The sequence below is a fragment of the Cladophialophora carrionii genome (assembly GCF_000365165.1).
Source record: "Cladophialophora carrionii CBS 160.54 unplaced genomic scaffold supercont1.4, whole genome shotgun sequence".
Lineage (NCBI taxonomy): Eukaryota > Fungi > Ascomycota > Eurotiomycetes > Chaetothyriales > Herpotrichiellaceae > Cladophialophora > Cladophialophora carrionii.
This window is the reverse complement of record NW_008481829.1, coordinates 882894-904314: the sequence shown is the minus strand read 5'-3', so window position 1 is coordinate 904314 and position 21421 is coordinate 882894. Positions and strand designations below refer to the sequence as shown.

At 55.1% G+C, this 21421-nt stretch overlaps 7 protein-coding genes across 7 annotated transcripts; 3 read left to right on the top strand and 4 right to left on the bottom strand.

Annotated features, from left to right (window-relative positions):
• Positions 1-1665: 1665 nt before the first annotated feature.
• G647_04998 (uncharacterized protein) lies at positions 1666-3135 on the bottom strand (the record flags this gene model as incomplete). The annotated part of the gene is made up of 3 exons (XM_008729334.1): positions 1666-2568; positions 2626-2832; positions 2896-3135. 3 exons carry the CDS (start codon positions 3133-3135, stop codon positions 1666-1668), a joined length of 1350 nt encoding a protein of 449 aa, XP_008727556.1.
• Positions 3136-10774: 7639 nt separating this feature from the next.
• On the bottom strand, positions 10775-12335 carry G647_04997 (uncharacterized protein; the record flags this gene model as incomplete). Its single annotated transcript, XM_008729333.1, has 7 exons — positions 10775-10828; positions 10953-11155; positions 11213-11286; positions 11337-11356; positions 11417-11470; positions 11527-11642; positions 11744-12335. The coding sequence occupies 7 exons, from the start codon at positions 12333-12335 to the stop codon at positions 10775-10777; spliced, it is 1113 nt and encodes a 370-aa protein (XP_008727555.1).
• A 1395-nt stretch (positions 12336-13730) lies between these two features.
• On the top strand, positions 13731-14441 carry G647_04996 (uncharacterized protein; the record flags this gene model as incomplete). Its single annotated transcript, XM_008729332.1, has 1 exon — positions 13731-14441. One exon carries the CDS (start codon positions 13731-13733, stop codon positions 14439-14441), a length of 711 nt encoding a protein of 236 aa, XP_008727554.1.
• A 100-nt stretch (positions 14442-14541) lies between these two features.
• Positions 14542-15930, bottom strand: G647_04995 (uncharacterized protein; the record flags this gene model as incomplete). The annotated part of the gene is made up of 1 exon (XM_008729331.1): positions 14542-15930. One exon carries the CDS (start codon positions 15928-15930, stop codon positions 14542-14544), a length of 1389 nt encoding a protein of 462 aa, XP_008727553.1.
• A 724-nt stretch (positions 15931-16654) lies between these two features.
• On the bottom strand, positions 16655-17713 carry G647_04994 (uncharacterized protein; the record flags this gene model as incomplete). Its single annotated transcript, XM_008729330.1, has 2 exons — positions 16655-17547; positions 17599-17713. The coding sequence occupies 2 exons, from the start codon at positions 17711-17713 to the stop codon at positions 16655-16657; spliced, it is 1008 nt and encodes a 335-aa protein (XP_008727552.1).
• A 1274-nt stretch (positions 17714-18987) lies between these two features.
• G647_04993 (uncharacterized protein) lies at positions 18988-19512 on the top strand (the record flags this gene model as incomplete). The annotated part of the gene is made up of 3 exons (XM_008729329.1): positions 18988-19193; positions 19243-19383; positions 19434-19512. 3 exons carry the CDS (start codon positions 18988-18990, stop codon positions 19510-19512), a joined length of 426 nt encoding a protein of 141 aa, XP_008727551.1.
• Positions 19513-20104: 592 nt separating this feature from the next.
• G647_04992 (uncharacterized protein) lies at positions 20105-21421 on the top strand (the record flags this gene model as incomplete). Its single annotated transcript, XM_008729328.1, has 1 exon — positions 20105-21421. One exon carries the CDS (start codon positions 20105-20107, stop codon positions 21419-21421), a length of 1317 nt encoding a protein of 438 aa, XP_008727550.1.

Here is a 21421-nt window from a genome sequence, read left to right as displayed (position 1 = left end):
ACAACCAAGCAGAGGCGAAAAGAAGAGGCGAAAAGCAGAGGCGAAAAGCCACGATTGAGTTCAAAATTACACTCGTCCATACAGTACATAAGGTATGCACAATGGGACACTGTGACACTGTGACACTCACTGAATGGCTGGCCTGACTCAGATCAGATCCGCACCGTACCGTAGTGTAGTTACTGCTACTGCCACCTGCCAAACTGCCGTTTCATGCGGAAGTGCATGCATGCATGTGGCATGTGGCATGTGGCAGTGTGGCATGTGGCGTGGGCGTGGGCATGGCCGTGGGCATGGGCATGGCATGCATGACTGGCGACCAGGGAGGCCGACCTAATTCCTTACTGGAATGGGAAGCAAGGTTTCGATCATCGCTGCATGTGTGGCACGAGGTGAGGTGGGATTGGCCGGGGTGGCATCCAAAGGTCGCTACAGTACTGTAACGCTTGCTCTCGACTTGTCTACAGGGCGAGTGTGAGCTGAGGAAGGAAGCGTGTGAGAGGTTGGCAGTCGAATGATTGATGGCCTCGTGTTCCTTTTCCAAACAAAGGGACTCAAGCTCGGGACCCGAGCTCGGGACTCAAGCTCAGGACTCGACACTCAGGACTCAAAACTCAAGACTCAGGACTCACTCATCGGCCCTCTGGCAAGGGGACCAGCGCAGCGTTAGCAAGAGCCCAAGGCGACAATCAATAACAAAGGCAAGTGAGTCAAGTCATGCAGCAATTTAACAGACTAGCAACAAAGCCCATCCATCCATACTTGAATCCGCCACCTGTTCAACGCGAGTCCCCTCTTTCGCCTTTCCGGTTCCCAATAGCCAGGGGTTGTTGGATGTAGCTGGCTGGCTGTCTGGCTGGTCTTGAGAACAACCGTCGAGGTTCGTTGAACAGCCTCGATTGATCGGGGTGTGATCGGTCGGCGAATCCTTTCTTTCCACATCCTTGTATTATCCCTTGTTTTCCCGTCGAACACCTCCAGCAGCATTTCCGGACACCTCGACGCAGGCCTCTGGGCGGGCCGAGTCTGCCCCTTCTCAAATTCTCTCTTGATCTTGCCGCCTGGCCTCGCCAGAACCTGTTCAGAGGACCATCGAACGAAGAGCAACCTCGGCCGACACCACCAGCCGCAAGACGATCGCAGGTTGGAAAAAGTACTATGAGTACATGAAAAGCGCGCACATGGACTTGTTCTTCGCAAAAAGCATAAGATTTCAGACAGCCTTCCCAGATACAGTGTGAACAAAAAAGCATGTGCAGCGGTCAAAAAAGCAGATAGCCACCCAGTTTTCCGTCTCGTTCCAGCATTCGCAGCCAAGGGTGAATCGGGCTCTGATAGCCGTGAAACCACCGGGCAAAAAACATTCGTCATAGCTTTGCGGTTTTGGAGAGTGATCAAACAGCCAACCCACTTGTTTATCTCAACGCGATTTTAGCCCTTTTCCTCCGATTCACCGGCGAAAGTCCCCAGTAAAGACCGAAGTCATACATAGAAAGGAAATGGTGGGTTGCCCCGAGTTGTGTATCTTCTTTAGCAAAAATGAAATCCGAATAGCGAACCGCCGTCGCTCTCGGCAACGAGTGCGGGTGTCGATCGTCGTTTCTTCGCAGCCTCCTCCAGACACCTCTGCATGCGAGCGCGCCTTCATGACCGGGCAAGGCGGTCCTACTTCTTGCCATCCAGCTTGTTGAGCATATCGTTGTCGTTCCTACCTCGCTGCTCGGGCGGTACCCGGGTCGGATCCCCGAGCATCTCGTGGACCTTCATGCCGCTTCTTCCGTTGGCAGAAGAACCCGCGGAGCCGGGTTGGTTAGGAGGCGGGGTCCTCCCGTCATCGTGGTTGGGCCCATGATGGGGTGAGTTGAAGCTCTGCGCGGACTGCGGGGTCAAGCCCGACGGGGGTGAATTGTTACCCTTCTGAGACTGCGTGCCATTGGCGTAACGAGGTTGCTGAGGGAAGGACTGATAGCTCATGGTGGAAGTGGCAGGGGAGGTGGGAGCGCCACTGTTGGGATCTTGATACTCGTTGTAGCTACCGCTGCTGTTCTGGCGCGACTCGTATGTACTGTTGCGCGGGCGAGAGTTGGGGTGGGGAGACTGGGATGCATGAGAATTCTCATTGTGGGGGTCATCATCAGGAGGGGGACGCTTAAGACTGACACGTTCATCATGATGCGCAGGGGGTCCCTGCCCTTGTGCGTCATATGGCTGTCCAGCAGGCGGATAGGGAGGATATGGGTACGGCGCAGGAGAATAACCATGGGGAGGGGCCGGCGGGTAGTTGTACTGAGGTTGGCCATGGGGTCCGGCGGGTCCGAGAGGTTGACCGTGGGCACCATAGAGCATCGGCGGCGCTTCACCATCCCGGGGATAATGTTGTCCATTCTGGCCCAGACGGCCATCGGGTTGACCAGCAAGAGGAGCCCTCGCGGCGTTAGGTCCATACACGGCATTGGCCGGGACAAAGGCAGCCTGGGAGGAGACGGGGTGGAAGAGGCACTGCTGATTGAAGCGGACGCAGTTCTGACAACGGCCGTCCGGTGAGCTGTCGTAGCCTGAGCATCGAATCTAGGTCACGGTTAGCATCGGCCTGTCACGGGTCATGTGCGTGCCCGTCTCGCGCACCTTTCTCTTTCTGCAATACTTGCAGGCTATGGCCGTGCGTTGGCGCGGCGCGGCAGCAGGCACCTGAGGAGGATAGGGAGGGGCGTAATAGCCCGGGTGAGGATGCGGGTAGACTGGAGGAAGACGGTAGGCATCAGGTTGCATGGGCTGAGGAGGCTGTCCCAAATCAGGCCGCGGAGGGTACGCATAGCCTGGATGCGCAGGGTCCTTGTGGTGTTCACGTCAGCTGAAGGGTTCGATGCTGGCGACGGCGTGATAGCCAGCACTTACCGGATAGTGAGGAGGATAAGCACTATGCTGCGCTGGCCAACCCGGCGGCGGATATGGATGAGCTGCCCTGGGATCCGGATACTGGCCTTGTCTGGCAGGATCCGGGGGGGGATATGGGCTCCGGTCGTCTCGTGCGGCCGCAGGACGTCCTTGAGGCGACTGCTGTGAGTAGTAGCCACCGTGGGTTGGGTCGTCCGGCGGCGGATATTGAGGACGTGGAGGCTCCCTCGCGTCGGCCATTTGTGCCATGTGTCGTCCAAAGATCGTGGGGTGGGTGGTACAACAGGTCACGGTTCCAGCAGCAGGGTCGCCAGGTGGCCAGGAAGCAACCGAGGCTAACGGAAAACGGGCAAGGCGAAGGCCGTCGAGGCGTGTCTGATTGCTCCCAGAGCGGGCGTGGGTGGTGTGTGTGTATGTATGTGTGTGTGAAGGAAGAATGAAATCGACCTCAGGACCAGCTCAAGGTCGAGCGCAATCGTCGCAGTCGCAAGCACTGCACCGCAGGGGAAACGGTAAACAAGAGGAACAGGTCCTGCTAGGGTGTGTGAGGTGACCGGGCTGCGGTATTAATTATTGTTTAGAAGGCGAAAGGTTGTTTGGTGTAAGATGGGTACGAAGGTCCGTCGGGCCTGGCTGAGCGATGGGGACGCGGATGGATCAGGATCAGGATCAGGTGTTCGCACCGGCTGCGGCAAGCACGTTCGGACGGGAGGGCTGCGTGAGAGCCGTCGCAGGCGAGTGGATGTCGGGCGTGTGAGCGTCGGGTGAGAGTCAAGGTGAGAGTGGACAGGTCGGTGAAGAAGTGACGAGCTGAAGGATGACGATGATGGTCGAGAAAAGGTCGTGGAGGAAGGATGATTGGCGATGTCGCGGATGTGATGGTGGTGGAGAGTAACTGGAGATGTGCTTGGAATTAGGTGGCAAGCGGTGCCTATAGGCTCTCATCCGCCGCAGGCACAACCGAGGGAGGGAAGAGACTTTTTTCCCAGGGAATCGCCTCAAGAAAGCTAGGGCTTCGGGCGGGAGGGGAGGGCAGGCCAAATGTACTCTCGGCCTCTCTGGTCGCTACTGCGGGCCCTGCTGGGTGCTGTTCTGGAAAGCCTGAGGGCACTAGCCTAGGGACCCAGGGAAACGGGACGGAGAATCGGTAGTGACGCCCACTAGCCACTAGCCACTAGCCCTGCAGAACAGGGATTGTCAGGTGCCAGATGCCAAGTGGGGGGCTTCCGTCCCAGGCTCGTCACTGGAGCCGCGGCTAGTGCTAGCGCGGATGTGCTCTCACAAATCCCAGATGGTCTGCTGCCACCACCAGGACAGTAGCGCCTGCGCTCGTAATCGTAGCCTGCACACCGCGAGTGATCTGGCGGCAGTGCTCTTCACCGGCGCCTTCGGCTGCCTGATGAATGCCTTGCGTACTGGCGACGGCTGCTGAACACCGGTGGAGTGCGGGAGCCGAGGCGTCGCAGCCTGTGTCCTGTGTCCTGGCAGCACAGCAAGGGCGGATGACTTTCCCTTACTTTTTGCTTGACCACCACTTCCGTCGGTGACACCTGTCGACTCCCAGAGCGCGGCCGGCGTGTGGCGGGGATTACACTTTTCGGGATGCCTTGCAGTTTGTGCGAGTGTGCCTGCCCCTCTTCTGCTTCGTCCGCTTGACGCACGGCTATTAGCGCTAAACGTGGGGTGGGTTGAATGGCCAAGCGTGATGATGTCGGCCCTCGTCTGATGAGAGGGAGGATGTGAACGACAGACGGGGTGTCCTTGTTGCCCGTCTGAACAGGCCAGCGACCTGTGACAAATGGCGGACGATGGCGCACAGAGTCGAACGAATCTCACCCCCGACCAAGGATGGGATTTCGGTCGGTTGGGGCGTCACCGCGAGTCGATCCGAAGTTCCACCCAGGGTGTGTCTTGCTGCGTCGCTGGAATTAATTGGACGCAGCCTGACCTGCGCGCGGCGTGAATAGACTCGGTTGTGACAGCGTCGAGGGACTCGTCACCAGCCACCAGGGTAGGTCCACTGCGGAATATGGCGAATGTTGATGGAGGGGTAAAATGGGTTTCCAGCAGCTGTCCTGGAATGCCGTCCGTAGCAGTGGGAGCCAAGCGAGGACGAATGCCAGTCAGCTTGTCAGAAAAGGCAAACGGGAGGCGGCAAAGTCACTGTTGCTTCCCTGTCCTCGTTCGCTGGAGATGGAGGGGAGACTTCCCGTGAATCCGATGGCAACGTGCCAGATGCGTCAAGCTAAAAGTGACCTCCGCGGTGACCACGGGAATGGTAACGCCGCTAGGTTCGTCCCTCCCTAGGATCCTGGGACGGGCTCTCTTTACTTAGCTGAGGGGATGTCACTGCGAGTCCGAGGTGGAGGAAGGGGCGCGGGCTTGGACAGAATTGCCGCAACGAGCCGATGAATAATAGGTCGCCCTCTTCCACTTGGTCGTTAGCCTCAAACTCTTTAGATGAGGGGCACTGCCCGAGATGCAACAAATGATGGATTCGAGGGCTCTATTGGTTCGCATGGGCTTCGATGACTGGCTCCAGGTGGCAAGCAACGTAAGTTCCGGGCGTGCAGTGTAGTAAGACCTGGTAGCAGCGCCGAGCAGTGGTCGCTGGCCGTCGGTCGGTTTGTGATTGTGATAGTGGTGTGAGGATGTTCTGGTGGAGGGGCTCTTTTGCACGGCGCAACAGACGCGGATCCGACGATTGCCGTTGCACGCGCTGATCAGAATGCAAACAAGCACAGGCTGATCTCTGCCGGACTCAATCAATGTCAGGACAGGCGAGGGAAGTTTCGAAATCAGGTCTGCCTGTGAGAGAAGGGTGGTCCGCATATATGATGCAGCTAGACGGCACAGAGATCGGCTGTGCGCTGCTTCGATCCTCTTCGTAACCAATAACCATGCCACTTTGGCAGCGAAGGATGAGGGTTATGGCCGTGTAACTTCGCGGAGATCTATTGAAACAGTCTTATCTAACGGGCCGTCGCCGCTGGCCTTTGTGCCTATGCAGAATAATACCGGGCTTTGAGCCAGCAACATTGCTAGAGGAGCTTCCGCCACGCGTCTCGACCCGGATTTGACCTCACTCTTGCTTGAGACCCTTCTAACCATCAAGCTAGAGTGCTAGTCCCCAGAAACAACTGGTGGCTAATCAGCTCATAGTGCTTCGCGTGGAGGTCCGTACATAAGTTTCGAGGAGCGGCCCTCAGGGAGCATGCATTGGCATGCAATGCAAGAGGGAGGCAAGGACAGACGCCGTCGAAAAAAAAGTCGTGCTATCTCATGCACCATGCCCATCCCTGCCGCTCTGTGCAGTCGGCCGGGCTGAGAGACGGAGAGAGCGTCGAGAGGGGCGGCGAAATTTCTGTCTCACTAACCTTGGTATAGAGTACGAAACCGTATCATACGACGTCGATACGAAGTGAAATGGAGGGCGACTCGATGATTGTCCTCTGTACCTATCGCCTTCAGTGTTTCTGGATTACACACTCCGCATCTGATCTCAAATGGCTGAAGCCGAGATCTGATCGGAAATGTGACACGTCCACTCTTCAGAGCGGTGAGTCATCCACACACTCTGAACGGGGCCTCTGCTCTGACATGGATTGGCATGGATGCTTCGTATAGAATGTCGGGTGTCATGACCAACTACCGCATTTGCAGTCACTGGGGACAAACAAAATCTCCGGATATAGCCATGCGTTCATGGTGTGTACGGCACTGACCCTTCCGCCTGCTGTGCGACACAGAAGCAGTCAACCATGATATGACAGCAGTCTAAGTATGCAGGCTCAAGGATCAGTACCACCCTCGAATTCCTGTCAGCTTTGCCCGGTTGGCTACATTTCCACCCTCCCTTGTCTTCAACGGTTTGCTTCAGCGGATGGTGGGTGACACGCAGCCCACTGCAGGATCCTTAATCCATCAACATCTACCCGTACGAGTCTTGACTGTGGCTTTAACGGGTTGCCCAGGAATATCTGGCGAGGCAGGCACCGTGGAGGGAAGTTTGACTCGGAAGCGGTGTGCGTCGACGGGATATCCCATCTCAAGTTCTTTCACTCGAATCCCTTCTTGGGCGGGACGTAGTTCATTGGCAGACCCTTGTCATCTGACCTTGCTTCAGCTGTGCAGCGCAGCCAAATGCAAGACTAGGCCGTTAGCCATGTAAGTCGTTCAAGCAAGAATGCTCAGTGTGACAGGGCTCCCTTTTTAGACATAAAACGCGCCAGAGGTACTAGTTAGACAGTCTGCTCCAGCTTGGGACTCGTCATAGAACACCGTAGTGCGACCTTAGTGGCGGTTAATTACAGGTCGAATGGGAGATGTACCCAGTACTCGTACTCTGGAGGCTGCAGAGACCGCGGCGGATTTTCGCGGGGCGACGCTCACCGTTCAGTGGTGCTGTCTAAGGATGGCCGCTAACTAGCCAGAGGTGAGCCACACCGGTCAGGCTAAACCACGCAAGCCCGCGCAGCCGTGACCCTGCCACCCAGCAGAGTGGAATCACGGACATACCGATGCCTCGACCATCCTTGGCCTTAGGACTGTCTCGTCGAACTACCCAAGCTACGGTCAAGTGTTGCCTGTAGAACTATAAAGTCTGGAGCGAGGACGTTGGAAGGTTGAAGGGACCCAGACTTCGTCAGCCTGCGGGGTGAGGCCGGGAGGCTTGGGCATTGGCGAGCTCGGGCAAATTCACCTTCACTGAAGGCCGAAGCGCCATCCGGTAGGTACGGAAGGGCGACAGGGGGCGTCGAGGCCCTAGCCGAAGGCGAAGAAGGTACCAGGCTCGGCTCTGCCCTAGGTCCCGTCCTTGTTCAGAATGCGTCGATTTTTGCCTTCTACCTGCAGTGATGATGCACTGTCCGCACCCCTCCGGGCCATACCTCCCAGCAGCTTCCTGCGTAGTTGGCCGTGAGTGGTGCATATGCAAGTAGGATGATAACGTGCCGGAACGTTTAGCTTGCCACTCCAACGGTGTCGACGCTCTCTTGAAGGCACAGTCGAATCCTACAGCGACCGGACACGGGACTGGGATGCTATCGAGCTAGCAACGCCATTGGTGCTCAGTTCGCTGACCGCACCACTCCCGTGGTGTCGTGGATCTCGACGGTTGCTAGCGACTTTCTTTATCTGGATCCGGCGCTGCGGATGCGGAGGGAGGGTACGAGTACTGGATCCAAGGAGGGCGGGATGAATGCCTGAAGGTGTGAGAGAGGGTGAGGCGCCTGTCGTGCATGGTCAATCAATGGGGGCTGGTACCGAAGGCCTTTAAACGGCGCATCCTCACAGTTCTGATCCTCGAGTTGCCCAAACGAGCTGAGCATGGCTCCGGGCGCTCCCTCGGCCGTGCAACCGACATGCTGGAAGCGAATGGAGCCCGCATGCGAGATAGGTTCACATGCAGGATGATGTGGAAGCAGTGTAACCAAGCAATCGGGTTGCATTTGCAGACGGGCCGTCCAGTCGAGCCTTCCCTGTCTCTCCCTGGCCTGCTCTTAACGCGAATTGAGCCCTCAGGCCTCATGCATGTGCCCAGCTGACCCCGTTGACGCGGCGGCTGATGAGCTCCGGATTTTGGAGCCGTTGATCGTAACATCAGGATTTGACTAGGGAGTGGTTATCCTCTTTCATCGCACACTTCGACCTGGGGTGGGACAGTGTTAAGTACAAAGGTAGTCGATCAGACCCCATAATTGCCCTCCTGACTGCCGGTACCGGTGAGCCTGCAGCGCAAAGACCCGCGCCTGAGAAAGGAGCAGTCGTGGGAGAGGAAGCCGCAGGAAATTCGACAACAAGTCAACGGTGCGAAACATCAGATTTGTTCCTAACGGCGCACCTGCAGTTGGACCGGTTCTCGTATTGTTTACAGTACCGGTACGTTACGATTCCCTTTGGTTCAGCTCGGCTCGTGTTTTTCTTTTGGACAGACGGTCATTTGAAAAGGTGCTTGGCGTCACATGACCTCAGGTTGATGTACTGCAGCCGAGACGAGACGGGCTTGTTGCTGATGGGTTAGGCACTGCTGCCTCTAGTGAACAAGGCCCCACAGTCGAAGTTGCCCACCGCCATTTCCCGGCCTCATGATCAGCGAAGGGCAGAGTGAAGGGAACACCAGGACACCAGGACACCAGGGCACTACCAGTGTCTGGTTCGATGGTGAAGGTGCGAAGACAGTTCCCTTTCCTGTGTCGACATTGCCTTTGCGACTTGATCTTGCCACGGATGGCGCCATCTTACCGATTGCTTTTCACGTCAAAGGCAAAATGTGGACTTCTAACTTCTCAGCTGAAAGCCTCAGACAGCATGCTCCACGTCCCCAAGAGAGAGCCGCCATCACGACTCCGACACCGCCAGGGCTGATCCTTGCTCTCTCCCAAATTACAGCACGCTACCACGCATGCTCCATGGTATTTGGTCAGCTGGTCTTCCTGGGTTGTCACGTCGGGCCCACCGACTCGAACTGACAGCGATGCCAAATGTAACGCAAACACAATCTTTGGCAAGCCACAGTGCACGACTCTCTCCGCCCACGACAGCCAGCAGGTGACCTCATCGGCAACCTTATCATCTATTGATCCTAAAAGCAAACACATCTAGCTACAACAAAAAATTGGTTGCAAGGTCAATGGTGGGCACATAGGCTGTCGAGGCAATATCCTGCCATGCCGTTCTTTCATGAGATACAACCGATACACACGCAGCGCGGGCGGCGACCCGAGGCCAGCGTCAGATCCTTGCTTATGGTTGGACACGGTGGTGGCGAGATTCGCAGTACCACAGGTGCCCAAACCATCACCTTATTCAGTGGTCCCATCAGAGTCGTCACTGCTGGGCTCATCATCATCTGGCATCACAACGCTGTTGAGGTAGGTGACCTGGTCGTGGAGCTCTGGTCAGCGCACGCCCTTTCATGGATCGGCTCAGAGAAGTTCGCGAACGGGGCACGACTGATCACGCTGGAGTGTTCTTTTCAGAACTGGCTTTGGGCTAAAGGTCGGCCCGCCTTCTTTGCCTGTGCACATGCCAGTTCCCCACCACCGAGTCGCGCCTGGTCGAGGTATGATTGGGTCCTCAGGCCCATGCAAAGTGTACGCCACGAGTTCTCACCAAAGCCCGGAGCGAGTCATGGCTGGAGTTTGCGTGATAGTTTTTTGTGGGCTCTCCGAGTCGTGGACGGACACAGACTGGAGGCGGAAGAGGTGGACTTACGAAGGGAACCATCACGCCAATCAAGTCGAGAATGGTCTGCAGCCCCTGCTCCCCAACGACCTTTTCATCCGGAATCCTCTTGCCCAAAGTGAAGTTGCGCAAACGAAGAAGCTCAATGTTCGGATTATCAGCCTCGTAACCCTGTCAGAGTGGAAACCGTCAGCCAGGTCTAGATCAGGTGGGAGCGAGACCAGATAGTCGAATAGAGGTGAGTCCGATTTGGGCGTGTGCTCCATCCCGAAGGGTATTATCCGTGGTCAGAGCGGCGCGGGCGGCTTGTCACTCGCCACTGAGGTCAACAGGGAGCACCCGGGAGGGTGCTACCAAGAGGGGGGACCGCAACTCGCTGACTGCCGCACTCACTCGCACACTTTGTAGCGCATGCTCTGAAGTCGCACTCGCACTCGCACTCGCACTCGCAGCCGCAGTCGCAGTTGCAACGCAAATGCATATGCAATATGTTCCAATACGAAATGTGGCGTCAATGGGTGCTCAGTCACCAGGTTCTCCTTTTTCCCGCATTTCATATTAGTGGCCTCCATGCTCACCCACTTCGCCCTCTGCGGTGGGAAATCCACGAGTCTAAGCACGCTTCGTCCCCTGACTCTGAGCGGCGAGCTGCTAACCGACCTCGGCCAGAATCAGGGCTGCTGAAACATAGTAGCTACTGCTTATGGCCCCCTGCATATACCAAGGGCTTTCTCGAGACCAGAGGAGTCTTTGCATGGCGATGCATGGCGATTTAGAGACAATGACTGCCAACTGCGCTGGACTCCAAGAGCCCAGCCCAGACGGGACACGAGACGGCCTCGAGAAAAAAGAGAATAACAAGATACACATACCTTCGGCTTAGTCTTCAAGGCATTTTCCTTGTTCTGGTCGGCAAACGCTTTGATTGCCTTCTTCTCATCGTTCGAGTTGACTTCCAGAATCCTTTTCCGCATCTGAGGTCCAGTCAGAACCTGCCGCAGTTTCTTCGGCTTGCGGTCGATGTTCCGTCTGAGCAGAGCCAAAGGTTGGGCGTCAGGCATCCACAAGCCGGAACCTGTCGAGTCAAAAAAGTTCAGAAATGGGTGTGGACAAAGAAAGAGAACTTTCATACCGACAAAACTTCTGCCTCCTGGCTGGATTTGGACATAGTAACAAGCATAGGGTCCCTTACGACCTGTTCGAGACCTATCGTCAAGTCAAAACACCGCCTCGACCGAGCGAGCAGGGAGCTTTACCAAGCTGCCGAAAAATGTGGCTTGCAGGGAGAGTCAGCATCGTGCAAACAGCCTGGAAAGAGTCCTGAAATGCTACAAACCTTGTAAGGTGTAGGATCAGAAGAGAACCTGATATCGCGGTAGATTCTGAAGACCTAGGGTCAAGCCATTAATGCGAGCGTAAACCATGGGATAAGCTGCTTGAACGCACCAGGTCTTTCGGTGGCAGTTCCGGGATTGTTTCATCGATCTCTGTTATCTTTTCAGTCAACACTTCCACAAAGCTTTCCCAGTCCTTCCAAGACTGTCGATAGTCGGGGTCATGCACTGTGCAGTCGGTTGTTAGCACTGACGTGTCATTTACTCGATAGCACATTGCTCGAGCGTGGCAATCGGAGAGCAACCACCTCACTGAATGGGACGCTTACTTTTCAGCCATTCCCGGTCATTGTTCGCCTTCAAGTCCTTCAGGAATGCCATTGTGTTGGGGTGGATGGTCCCAGGCAGATACTTGATGCCTCCGTCACCTCTGGGTTTGGGCTTTTCGATGAACACCTGCTTGCCCGGACCTAAGCCTGTCTTGACGCCAGGTCGCCACAGCTCCTTGCCTTTCTCTATGACGGCACTGACAGCAGCTCCAAGACCGCCAGCACCTTTGGGAGCTTTCTTGCTCTTCGCCTTCCGCTTCCTAACATCCTGCTCGGAGTCATCATCGTCCTCATCTAGTGATTCATCGCTGGATGGCGCCTCTTGTGCTGACGCATCCTCGTCCTCGTAGCCGGAATCGTCGTCCCCATTGTCGCCGACGTTGTCGTCCTCGCTATCTAGCTCGTGGAAGTACTTGCTTCTGGTCGGGGTCACCTTGCCGGTGCGACGCTCCTTTTCAGCCGACTCTTTGATTCTCTTCGATGCCCTGCTTCCCGGCGTAGCTGCTGGGGTAGACTCCGATACCTGGCGTTTGTGAGATTTCGGGGCAACAGGTGTTGCCTTTTTAGATGCCCCTGACTTCCGTGCTGGCATACTTGCTGTCGAGTACGTCTCTCGACAAAGAGCCGATGACGACGTAAGTACACTATATAGGGATGGACAACGTATACACACAACCGGCGCTGGTGAAGCACTGCTCGACGTGGACGCTTGAAGCCGTACGACCACACCAATAAGTGCAACTCGCTGTTGCAGGGGGATTGGCGAGACTTTGGACGCGTCGAGCCGCGTCTGTTGACGTCATTACAGTTTTGCACTTTAGATGGCCCAGCCTTCAGCTCTTGGTTCCTTCGAGAGCGCATTCTCTGAAAATGTGTTCAGCGTTTTCTATATCGTGATTCCTACAAGCCTATGGTCTTGCGCCTCGAGGTCTCTTCACTGTACGCATTGAGAGCGGAATTGTGTTCTATCTGACTCCGCTTCAGCCCGCCCACAGAGTCGACCAGCAACACACTGTGCCAACACGACAATGTTCAACCCAGAGTTTTAAGCATATGCTAGCTAGTCTGAGGCGACGGGTGGTATATTGGAGGGAGAGTCGGTCGAAGCTCCATGGCAGCGAAGAAATCTTTCTGCAAGCTTGACTCGTGGTGAAAGCTGAGCGCAATCCGAGTCCGATCAGTGCCGACAGAGTACGTAGCGAGTCTTCTCCTTCTATCATGCGGTAGACGGCCTCATGAGGATACTCGCAAATGTTTGAGCGTGTCGCCTTCTCATCTTCCCAACCATAGCCGGAGACTAACAGCTTTATCCAAGTTCACGCAGTCGCAGTGGACCCCGGCGACTTTCACATCCCGCAACAATCACTTCGACTCTTTCCCTCAGGGTTCAATACTGTATCTTCCAGCCGAGTCGACAGCTGCTTCTCGGCGCATTCGAGTGCTCAGGCGACGCCACATAAAACGGCGTACTGCACCTCTGCCGCAAACATACTCAGGCTATTTCACGAAGTGTCACCCAGCTCCCGCTGAACATCTCTCCGCAAACGCCCAAAACTCTCCGAGCGCACTGAGTTTCACTTTGGGTGGTATTCCTTCGGATACATTGAGACTGGTCGGGGTAGGGTGCGCTGTGAATATATTGAGAGGCAGCTGCCTAGGTGGACGAGAGACTCTCTGCCCTATTGTTCTTACCGACGTTGAGTTTCTTGAACAATATTCTGCAATTATCCTTATTTACAATGGCGGAGAGCCATCACCACCACAACCACAGCGACGATCACCATCATGGGCATCAAGATCACGAAGCGTTTACTGAGGCGAACCGAACACACTGGAAGTATGTAAGCAGCGGGCGTTTCTCAGCTCCATCTGCCTTCCTTTGGCTACGGCAACATTCCACCATGCAACCCGCGGAGAATAGCTGATTAACCCTTCAACCAACAGTGACTTCGCCTGCAGATACTCAGCGGAACAATGGCAGCGCGACATGCTCAACAAAATCACTGCCTTCATTCACCAGCACATAAACTGGATCGGCGTCGACTTCCTCGATCCTTCGACAGCCTTCGAAAAGACCTTCTCACCGACAGAAGGGAAACGAGGCGTCCGTGTGCTCGACTATGCCTGCGGCCCAGGCACAATCACACATGCACTTGGCGCCCGCGCAACCGAGTACGTTGGCATTGACCTCAGCGAGAACATGGTGAAAGCATATAATCTCCGCTTCGGGCCAAATCCCGAAGCATTGTCGTCGTCCGCGGACGAACTCCCTCGTGGAGATGATGAGATTTTAAACGCGCATGCTGTGGTCGGCAACCTCCTCGATGCAAAAGAACCCTCACCCAAAGGTCTCGCGCCGCCAGAGTATTTCAACTTCGACCTCGTTGTCGTAGGCCTGGGATTTCACCATTTTCCAGATATTGCTCTCGCGACGTCGCGGCTTGTTGAACGCTTGACGACAGGTGGCGTGTTTCTCATCCTGGACTTTGTGACGCATGCGATGGACGAGCAGTCATCTTCAGGCCAGCAACCGGCTAGGCATACCGTCGCGCATATGGGGTTCAGCGAGGAGGAGCTGAAGAAGTACTTCCAAGACGCTGGCTTGACGGACTTTGACATCGTGAGGATGGACGACGAGGTTCTGCTCAGAGGCGAGTCGAGGAGGCGGCCGTTCCTGGCGAAGGGAAGGAAGGCGTAGACCTCCCACGCTAGCAATAATGCATTCGCAGATCTTCTTAATGCCGTCCGTCCAGGCTCACAGTCATCGCCTCGGGGCTCCCCACAGCCTGAAGCACCGCTCAGCCGATGTCAAGCACATCCAAGACATTGTCGATCGTGTTGACCGTGTCGACCTCGTGTCTCCACGTCGACACATCGTCCTTGATGGTGTTTTCCTCCTCGCCTTCCCTCCTCGTCCTCATCTGCCTCGCCAATCCTTCCTCCCTCTTCCGCTTCCTTCTTGCCTCTTTGTCCTCCCAACCGGTCGCCACACCAGAAGCAAGGCCCTCCCTCTCCATCGCCCTCTTCAACTCCTCTCGAAACCGCTCTCTCCTCTCCTCATTCCACCCGAACCGCTGGTTGACCACCGCGACGCACATGCGCAAGTACTCCTCTCCTACAATCCGATGGACTGTTTCATTGTGCTGGGGCGCGGCAGTATCTCCCTCTCCCTCGTCAACTTCGACTTTACTCTCGTCCACGTACCCTACCACAGTGTCGAAGCTCAATCCCGCCGTCCTCACCGCGACCATGACGCCCTTGTCCGCCTCCTGAGGATCGAGCACGCGCAGGGATTGCACGCCCGACTCGCGGAAGCCGGCGTTGATGGCTGCCGCGAGGAGGGGCCGCGCGTGCAGCAGCGACGCGCAGTGAATGTGCAGGATCAGCGGCGAGAAGGTCAGATGGACCAACCGGGGTGGCGACGACGAGGACGGTGAGGACAGGGCCGGGATGGGGGCCGCCTCGCCTTTACCATCCAGGTTGAACAGTCTAGAGAAATATTCTCCATGGATCGTGTTGTAGTCTTTATCGATTTTCGTGCCCGTACCCGTACTCGTATCTGTCATCATCGTCGTCGTTGTTGTTGTGATTGTGCCACAACGTGACCTCGGCACGGTAATCCGATCATGAGACACGAAGAGCCATCGTCCGCCACCCTTGCCGCCGGGTGATGTCGTCGTCGTCGTCGTCGTTGGGGCTGTGGTGGTGGCTCTCGTACTCGCGCCGTTCACTCCAACCCATGAATCTCCACCACCACCACCACCACCACCAACAATGACAGGCCCATGCCGTCCGTCGTCACGGTCGTCGTCGTCGTCGTTGACCAGATCGCCTCCATCGCCCTGGGAATGCCCCGTTTGCGCTCCGCCCTTTCCAACGAGTGAGTCACCGCCGCCTGTGCTCGTGCTTGTGCTCGTGCTGATAATACCTTTCGCCTTGCCCGCGCCCGTCGATTCCCGCCTCGGCCCTTCCACAAACACGGCGACCCGGCCGGCGCACGAACTGGTCGTCACGAATCCCTCGTAGGCATTGATTTCGTCGATCAGGTCGCGGATCTGCGCGTCCACGGTCCCCTTGGGGGAATTGTCCGTGTACGACTCGGTCGGCTGGTTCAGCGAGCGGAGGACCTGCGATTTCTTGGCGTGGAATGATGGTGGGATTGTTCGGATGGCGGGGGGTCGTGTCATTGGGAGGAGAGGGAGGGAAGAGTTACGCGAATGAATGAATGGACAAACCAGACCGAATTTATCCTGAACGTCGATGTGAATGTGGATGCGGACGTGAACGTGGATCTGAGGCAGCCGATCGTGTTTGATCCTATGAGTAAAGATTGGGCTCTGAGCTGAGGTGAAGACAAGACTGATAGATAGATGGACAGATGTTGGTGGGGACGGCGGTAATTTCCTGGAACAAACACGTACTCCGTACATGTACTCACACTCGGCGGCGCTGCTCAAGGTCACGATACGTCTTTACATATGTTACTGTAGCATTGCGAGGTGTTTGCGGGCTTCGTGGAAACTGGAAATTTTATCCCGAGGGATATGCCTGCCTGCGATTTGTGCCGGAAAGCACACAAACTGTACGGGTCAGAGTCTTCCATAGATTTGTATGGGGTAGAGGCAGCGTGATAACAGGGCGTCTGATTAGGTACCGAGCAATTTGTTTCAAGATTGATCTTCATTACCAGTCTTGAGTATCCTCTTCAAAAGGATAATATCTCTCTACACTCTACAAGAGTCTATATCCATCTGTCTAGACGGATCTATTTTTGTTAGATTTCAAGTCTCAGGTCGCCAAACTGTATCTCGGTCCCGTCCAACGCCAATCGCTATCGTCACACATTAAAGAAGTGAAAAGCGAGTCAAGCACATGGTGCTGCCATGCATGCATACATCGCCGGCACAGATCTTATGCCACAGGAGCAGCGACAGCCACCTTCGCCTCCACATTGTGCGGCACGGTCGCTGGCGTGGTGAAGGTGTCTGGCCACAGGAAAGCCTTTTCCTCCTTTGCCGGAGAGAGCGCGGCAAAAATGGGCACGGCGGCTCTGCTGCTGACTCTTCTCCACATGTTCGCACGAGGGTTGAAGTTGGAGGGAAGCCCTTTGCCGCGAGTCTTTTGTTCGTCGACCTTGGCGATCTTGATAACTTCTTTCTGGATATCGGCGAATGTGTCAAAGGGTATGTAGTCGATGTTGTGCTCGACGCAGTAGTCTTCGAGCTTCAGGCCTCGGCGCGCGAAAAGCACATCGGCCTCGCGTGCGGCGGGGAGATCTGAGACGCCGTCACCGATGAACACGATCATTGGTATTGTGCCGTTGTCACTTTCCATTCGGGCAGCAGCCTTGTATTCGTTGATTGACCGAGCCTTGTCATGGCCAAGTTCACACTCGTGTCTCCAGACTGCTTGCCACTTGTTTCCCTCTTCGGTTGCGGTGACTTTGGCATCGTTGGCGACAATTTCAATATGTTTGCTCATGTCTTCTCCAATGAAATGGTCGAGAACTCTTCGTAATACGGGCTTAAGGCCGGCGGAGATGACGTTGAAGGGGATGCTGTTGTTGACACAGAACTCGTGGAAGGTCTGGAAGTCGGGATCAATGTCCAAGGCTGTCTTCATAACTTCGAAGCAGTCCTCGAAGGGCACGTCGAGTGAGGCATAAAGCTCATCAGAGACTTCTCGGAACGTGCGTTCTCCCGACTCTAGCTGGTGTGCGAGCACTTTCCTTCTCTCCGGACCGCAGCCGAAATTGTCGAAAAGGGCATGACCGGTATCCTGCATGAAGATCGTGCCGTCGAAATCTAGATTTAGCGGTTAGACAAACTCTAAACTGCCGCACGGTATGATTGTACCTGAAAAGCAGATGATCTTTCGTTTCGTGCCCATATTGGCAGTATTGGCACGTTGCATGCTAGGTCGAACCTGCTTTGGCTCGACCGGTGGGGGGGTGATAGCAATGGGAGCCATGGTGTTGGTGTGACTTTGCAACTGGATATACTTTTCGTGAACTCTTGATGACTAGAATTTGGAATGTGCAGCGGCTCAAGGTCCTTCTTATACTCACCGATGAGGCGACTCTGGAGTGACACCAGAACATACTCCGCGGTCAGGATGTACGTAAGGGGCGGCGTAGCCTGCACGGGGTCAGCTGCTATGGCAATGGCATTGTAGCGGTTCCCTCGTGGGTCCAGTGGAAGTGCGCCATGTCTGGATAGTATTTTGAAAGTACCATGGGAACTCTGGTACCCTCTGCAAGCCTGAGGGAATCGTCGAACGATTGGTCGCAATCCGCCCAGATACGCGACTGATGCACGTCGACGCCATCATCGAACACAAGAGACGACGGTAATGGTCAGATTAATCGCTGTGGATACTGTGCAGGATTTCGACCATAGATCATTATGAGTGGCGGAGCTGCTGAATGGTATCATGGTACATTGTGCGAGGCGGGAGGCTGCAGAAAACGCACATGCTTAGCTTTGGGGCTCTGTTGACCATGGCATTTTCATATCTTCGGTATGCATGATGACGCTATGGCAGCGCGGGATTGGTTGAAGGGACAGAACGTGGGAGCAGTCCAACAGCGGCAGTGAGAAAGTGACATAGGAGAGGGGAGAGGCGGTCAGCATCGAGCTGCAAGGCCGGGCCGATGATGCCATGACATCTTTACATAGGACGACACCGAAACAAGGAAGAGGAGTCTTCGTTTGATCAGGTGTGAAGCTGGACTGTGTGGAACTGTAAACAGTAAGAATGGAAAGTCATAGGAAAGTCAGGTGAGTGTCAGAAATGAGGAGCAAAAGAATTCAAAGTCAGCTCCTCAGATTCCCGTCGTCTTTCTGTCTCGGATCGGAAAAACCATAAACAGCAACGAAATCTCTGGCGATCGACAGACTCCTGTTGGTCCCGCGATTGAGCGCGCCTTTTTGTCTACTCTGTCCCTGGCGATCGGTGACCGACGACAATCGTTGCAGTTTGCGTACCCAATATTCTCAGTCTTCTCAGTCTTCTCAGTCGCCTCAGTCGCGCGTCCCCCCTGCTGTGTTGTTCTGTCAACACCACAGATCCGTGAATCTCGCGGGCACCTTTGACAATGTTACTGTCTGTGGGTCGCGCTTGCCTGGCAAGGGTGAATGGCGCTCAACTTGAGTATCAAGATGCCATGTAAATATTCTGGTCGTCTAGATCACACAGTCCTAGGTTTGTCATTGTTTCGACAGCATCATTAGTCTCAGTTCACAATGGTTGAAAGAAAACTCTTTATTCTCGAATCCTATTACCAGCGAGGCAGCAATGAACAGAAGTGGCGCATCATCAATTCCGAGGGATTGAGCTGGCGAGAAGACATTGACCAATACACTTTTGTGAAGCCTTCAATCTGCAGAATTGGCGTGGTCGTCGAGGTCACCAGGGTTCAGTCACTGCTCCAGTCTTCTGGCGACACATGGTGATGCTATTGATTCCGGTTGAAGCCCAAACATCTGACTTTCGCCCAGGGACTTTCTCGGGGTCCTCAGCAAGGGTCCAAAACTTGATATCTTGAAGAACGATGGTGAACGATACAGAAAAGCCATCCTTGAGAAGGTCTCAAGCCAACAACATCTCTGCAGCAATTGCGGCATGCCATGCACCCACAAGTAAGAGTTCACAGTTCCTCCACGTCCTCCGACGAGCTGATGGTCGCCAGTCCACCTCCTCAACGCGTCCGATCCGCCGATGAAAGCTCGGTGCATATTAACACAGTCCAGAAGGCACGTGTACCTTAGGGGAGTTCTGATGTTGAATCCTGCAGCTTTGGGCTCGCGTGTTTGCAGTTTCTGCTAATAAGGGACGCGAACTGTGGCTATTGAGTGGGCAAGTCCGCCAACACGGATATCCCTGTCTCTTGATGAAGGATGTCATCCTCTCACTGTGTAGGAGCACGGAAGATCTCACCCTGTCAAAGATCATGTACACTGCTACTGACGATGTGTGCCTGATGTTTCAGCGGCAGGGATGAAGTTTGTGTCTACGGATACACGGAGTCCACGTATTGTGACCCTGCCATTGGGTGTTCTAGAGGAGACCAACCCAGACATTGGGTCCTGTCCGTCCCGGCTGTGTTCAAGGACTTGATAGGAAAGCTCATGAAAATAATCACCCCCCAATCCCGTACTGTGTATCTCCCTCGTATCAGATTTTACCCTCCACATCCTCGGCAACGCGGTTAGAGACGGCATTCCCAAACTGCGGAGCAACGAAAACTAATGCTCCTCTGATCACTTCTTTACTCTCTGTCCCTTCACTCTACCACCTTTCCCGGTCTATACTATCTCTATTGCGTAAATTTGCAGGCTGCGGAATCGAACTCTCGAAATCATGACATGCTCAATTGTGCGCCCGCTGCTTCGACCATGTGCCCGCTTCACCCAGGACCCATCACTCCTCACCTCGTCTCTTCTCCTTCGGCAAGCCAATCGAAGAGCATCTATACGTGCGGCCTCGACAACGTCCAAACATCCCTCCGGCTTCACCCCACCCTCGACTGAAGACCTCTACGAACTCCGCGAGCGCGTTCAGGAGTTTACCCGGCGTGAGATCTCCGAAGAAGTAGCTGCGACCACAGACCGCAACAATGACTTCCCCCACCACATGTGGAAGAAACTCGGCGAAGCAGGCTTCCTTGGCCCGACCGCGGATGAAGACTACGGTGGGCTGGGGATGGGCTATCAAGCCCACAGTATAATCATGGAAGAGATATCACGGGCAAGCGGGAGCATCGGGTTGAGTTACGCGGCGCACTCGCAGTTGTGCGTGAATCAACTGAGTTTGAACGGAAGTAAAGAGCAGAAGGAGAAATACCTCCCCGGATTGATTAGTGGGGACAAAGTCGGGGCGTTGGCCATGAGTGAGCATAGCGCAGGTAGTGACGTGGTGAGCATGAAGACGACGGCAAAGGCAGTAGATGGTGGATACAAGTTGAACGGTACGAAGATGTGGATTACCAACGGACCAGAGGCGGATTATATCGTCGTGTATGCAAAGACTGAGCCCGAGAAGAAATCCAAGGGCATCACCGCCTTTATCGTGGAGACAGCCACAGAGGGATTCAGCGTGTCCAGGAAACTAGACAAGCTCGGCATGAGGGGCTCGAATACTGGAGAGCTGGTGTTTGACAACGTCTTCGTCCCGCAAGAAAATGTGCTGGGCGCGGTTAACAAGGGTGTCACTGTGCTTATGGAAGGACTCGACCTGGAGAGATTGGTACTCAGTGCCGGGCCATTGGGGATAATGCAGGCTTGCCTGGATTTGGTGCTTCCCTACACGCATCAGAGGAAACAGTTCGACATCCCGATTGCGCATAACCAACTTGTCCAGGGCAAGTTGGCGGACATGTATACAAAGCTGCAGGCCGCGAGAGCATACACTTATGCGACGGCAAAGAAGGTTGACGAGGAAGGACAGGTGCGCACTCAAGATTGCGCTGGTGCCATCCTGTATGCAGCTGAAAGAGCCACGGAATGCGGTTTGGACGCTATCCAGCTCATGGGAGGCAATGGCTACGTGAATGAGATCCCTGCGGGGAGGCTTTTGAGGGACGCGAAGTTGTACGAGATTGGCGCAGGAACAAGTGAGGTTAGAAGGATGGTCATCGGAAGAGCCTTCAACAAGGAGTACAAAGATCAGGGCATTTAA